The 4,352-nt window shown below is 46.3% G+C and overlaps 1 protein-coding gene across 1 annotated transcript in view; it reads right to left on the minus strand.

The window, feature by feature from the left end:
• Positions 1 to 3,513, minus strand: part of LOC103385726 (semaphorin-3F) — a 38,203-nt gene extending 34,690 nt beyond the window's left edge. The window contains exon 1 of the mRNA XM_025060037.1: positions 3,196 to 3,513. Coding sequence (XP_024915805.1) covers positions 3,196 to 3,307 — 112 coding nt within the window. The 5' untranslated portion in view covers positions 3,308 to 3,513. The remainder of the gene's footprint in view (positions 1 to 3,195) is intronic.
• Between the last annotated feature and the right edge of the window lie 839 nt (positions 3,514 to 4,352).

Raw genomic sequence — 4,352 nt, forward strand, 5'->3', positions numbered from 1 at the left:
TGGAATAATTGCTGCAGGCTTTTCGTGCACATTATTCTGTGGAAACATTTTTTTTTTTTTTTAACCGACGCTCGCGTCACAGAAGAGAAAAGAGAATTTAGAATCGTTACCAACAGGTCGCGTCGTGTCGTGCATGGAAAAATGAGCAGTTATTTTAAAAACTTCAGATTTTGAATGAATGACGACGCTGAAGAAGTCCAGCTGGGTTTAGTACCCATAATGCCTCAGGTGAAAAGTCTAAATGTTGAACAGTGGACTGGAGTCAGAGTCAGAGCTTATTGACTTTAGAGGAAAAACAAGGANNNNCCCCGCTGTCCCACCCCCTGAACCTGCTACTGATTCTTTATGTTTGTTTGACCCAAACAAACTGATCCACGTGTTTATTGTCAGAGACCTGAGGTTTCTGGATGTTTCTGAAAGTCGTTTCCTACGACTTTATCTGCAGGTTACACAACTGGTCAGAAAAAAACGTTAGAAACGTTTCCACTCAGGGAGAGCGAGCTGACGGAAACGATCGCCTTCAGCTGTGTTTGCTGGATATTTGTCTTTTTTTTAAGCTCATGTTCTGATTAATAATCACAGTCTTATTTGATGAAGAAAATGATTGGATAAATGCTCAGCAGTGAAAGGTATTCTGGGAAAAAAAAAAATCTTGGAAATTCCCAGGTTATTATCCAATTACGGTGCACTTTTCACCTTTGCTTCAAGGAGACCATTTAAAAAAAAGAAAAAAAAAACTTCAACCACATGTGGTTTCAAACCTGTTTTTAGTTCAATTCAAGATAAAAATCCGCTCTGAATTATTCACAGAGCAGAGAGTCGGAGGACGACGTAAGTCTGTGAAAACTGTCGACAGACGTCAGGACGACTACGGCTCAGGAAACCGTCACTTTGAGAATCCTCTGGACAATCAGTCCAATCACATGACGACTAACATGACACTTCTGCCCCCCCCCCCGATCTCCCCCTCCTCTAACAACGTGTTCCTCTGACAGGACGACGAGGCCGAAGGAGAACAGACGTAAACACTTTCAAACGTTCGCTGGATTAGCTTTAACAAGCTAACACTTGTTAATGTGGCACCGTTCTCCCACCGTTTGAGGGGCAGTTAACCCCGACCGTGACGGGCTCCTGTTCCCCCGGGGTCACGACCCCGCCCAGCCTTTTGCACTAAAATAGCATGTGATTATAGATCCTGGTTTAAAAGTAAATATAGGAGTTGACGGCAGCTGAGGAGGGACAAGTGGGAGACACAGAAGACAGGAGCTGAAGTGTGGATGACTTTTTGTTTTTTTCTCTCAACGTGTTTGAAGTTTGGGTTGATGGATTTTGAATGGACATTCCTCAGACTTCTGCCTGTGTTTGTTCTCCTGCTTCTTATCAGAGGCTGCACCGAAACACAATCTACTGGACAAGAATCAAACGAGTTTGTACTGTCGAGTTTTCAACTAAACAGGATTCACCCATTAGTAATGAAGGAACAATGAAGTGCCTTTATAATAATTAGTACCAGAAACTGAACTTGTCTGCAGTCATGTGACCTCAGTTACAACAGAAATCCCTCAGATTGCTGATACGCAGAGTTTTGTACGTGGACGTTATATAAGAGCCGATCTTTCGTATGTGGACGTTATATAAGAGCTGATCATTTTTCCAAGAAAAAAAAAAAAAAACATGTTTGTTGATTTTTACACAGAACAAAGATAAACGGTGGTGAGAGGTTTCGAGTTCCAGCCAAAACTGTTCAAATCTCATCTATCACATGGGTTCTCAGCCCCTGGTCCGGGGACCAGTGACGATCAAAAAGAGTGAAAAGTGGAACATGCTAGGCTAGGTCACCGACACGACTGTAAAACAGAACACGTTCCATTCACTTCTATGAAGAGAACATGTCATGTTCTGAACATGTTTTCATTTTTTCTTTTTTTTTACATAAAAAACTGAAACGTTTCAGGTCTTGAAGTGGGTTCTGTCACGAGGAGGAACCCGTTTCACATCATCTAACTCTGTGTCAGCGCCAGATACAACGGTAGGAAACTGAAAGGCAATTATTTGGTTAAGCACAGGAGCACATTAAAAATTAATAACAGCCCATCGCAGAGCTATTCCCAGCAGCACTCTGCAAAACCAACACAATTAGAGGCGGCAGAGTGAAGGGGCAGCCGTAGAGCCGGCTTATCTAGAGTGACTCTGTCAGGCATTAAAACAGCATTAAAAAACAATTCTACACAGAAGGAAGTCAATTAAAATAAGCACAAATAAATAAATAAATAAATAACCTATGAAGGAAATGTGCAGCCAGTGGAGCAGAACATCCAACTGGATTAGAAGAGGAGGAGGAGGAGCAGGAAAGGAGGAGGAAAGGAGCGAACATCAGCAGCACAGAGGAGGAAGAGGAGGAGGAAGAGGAGGAGGTGAAAACAGTCCACGGACTTTTACTAAGTTAGTTACAGTGAAGTCATGGACGTGAATGAAGCCGTTACATCATGATGAGGTCATTATCTTCTGATTATCAGCTCCATTATTCATAATTACTCTGTGATGTCTGGAAAATCCTCTGACGCACGACGACGTCCCAAACACAAACTGAAGAAGAAAACCTGCAGCGACCCACGTGGACCACTGGACCAGTGTGGGCTGCACTGATCAGAGGACACACACACAGTGACACACACACACACACCGTGACACACACAGCGGGCCTCATGTGGCACTGGCAGTCTTTCATACCAACATTAATCTCCCAGTGTTAAATCTGGCTCGATTTCAGGAGCGAGACGAGGTCACACAAAGGCCGGTTTGGAAAACTAACGAAGCAGCCGGAGATTAACTCTAGTTAGTGACATGTCATCTGGTCACCACTAGTCAAGACGACTAGTCAAGACGACTAGTCAAGACGACTAGTCAAGACGATCATCGACAAACTCTGAGCAGTTTAACCAACGCTAAGACAGTACGAGCCGAGCAAACACAGACGGTTTATGAGAAATGGATGAAAGTTCACAGTCATCACAGACACCTCCTGCTGCTCACCGGCACCTCCACTTGGGGCGCTATACTGTGGGTTTACTATCTTTCCACTAAAGAGGACTCTCTGTTACTAACAGCAGTAAATTAAATAAAGAGAACGTCAGGATCCAGAATCTTTCAGCAGAAAAGTCATGAACAAACCCCGGGTCACGGCCGAAGTCTTACCTTTGAAGGAGAGGAAGATCCTGGGAGCAGAGAGCGACTCGTTAGAAGAAGTCAGCGCTCCAGACGACAGGGCCACACAGGCCAGCAGCCCACACACCGCGGCCCACAACATCGTTCTTCTGTTAGTAATCAGACGGGGGGAGGTGGGGGGGGCGGGGGTCCAGGAGTTGACAGACGGAGAGTGTCAAACGATCGCCGTAGAAAATCAGCCGTCAGTCTGCAACACAGACAGGAAGTCAGGGTGAAAGTCAGTCACTGCTCTTCATCTTCATCTTCGTCTTCGTCTTCGTCAGTGTCCAGGTCTAAAACTGTCAACTCTGCTCTGACCTGCCTGTTCCTCAACATCCACCACCAAACTCTGTCTCTCTGTTTCACTGTGAACGGACCGGCTCCAGTCGGGAGGCGGACAGACGGAGCCACCGCCGGCACCGCAGACCACAGCTTTACCACAGAGCAGCTGGAAAAGGCTCCGGATTTTACTACTGTTTTAACCTGACCACACGGAGGTGTCGCTGGAGCCTGGTGGTCAGTGTCAGTGTCACTGGTCAGTGTCGCTGGAGCCTGGAGGTCAACGTTGGTGGTCAGTGTCACTGGTCAGTGTTGGTGGTCAGTGTCACTGGTCAGTGTCACTGGTCAGTCACAATCACATCAACATGACAGAGAGGAGGATCGGGGGGGTAACAATAACCCCACTCCCATAAAGACATGGGTCAAACCAGGGTGTGAATCAACATAAGGTCTGGACCAGACTGAGGACAAACCACTGGGTCACAATAAAAACTGTTTTAGCAGCAGTTCACTGTAATTATCCAGACCGTCCAGACCGTCCATACTGTCCAGACCGTCCAGACCGTCCAGACTGTCCAGACCGTCCAGACTGTCCAGACTGTCCAAACTGTCCAAACTGTCCAGACCGTCCAGACTGTCCAGACTCAGCACGGTCCACCTGTGGACGTGGAGCAGAGGTCCACGTCCCAGACCTGATCCTGGACCTCAGCTCCAGGATCAGGTTCCACGGTGAGAACACGTGTCGTTTCTAAAGGTTTGATTTTAAACGGACCGTCGTGGCGGTTGATGACACGTGACACGCGTGGACGTGGTTTGAAGATGCAGCAAAACATGCAAAAATAAAAAGCAGAAACTTTCAGCTTTTAGTC

This window comes from Cynoglossus semilaevis, chromosome 11 (assembly GCF_000523025.1).
Source record: "Cynoglossus semilaevis isolate Cse_v1.0 chromosome 11, Cse_v1.0, whole genome shotgun sequence".
In the NCBI taxonomy this organism is placed as follows: Eukaryota; Metazoa; Chordata; class Actinopteri; order Pleuronectiformes; family Cynoglossidae; genus Cynoglossus; species Cynoglossus semilaevis.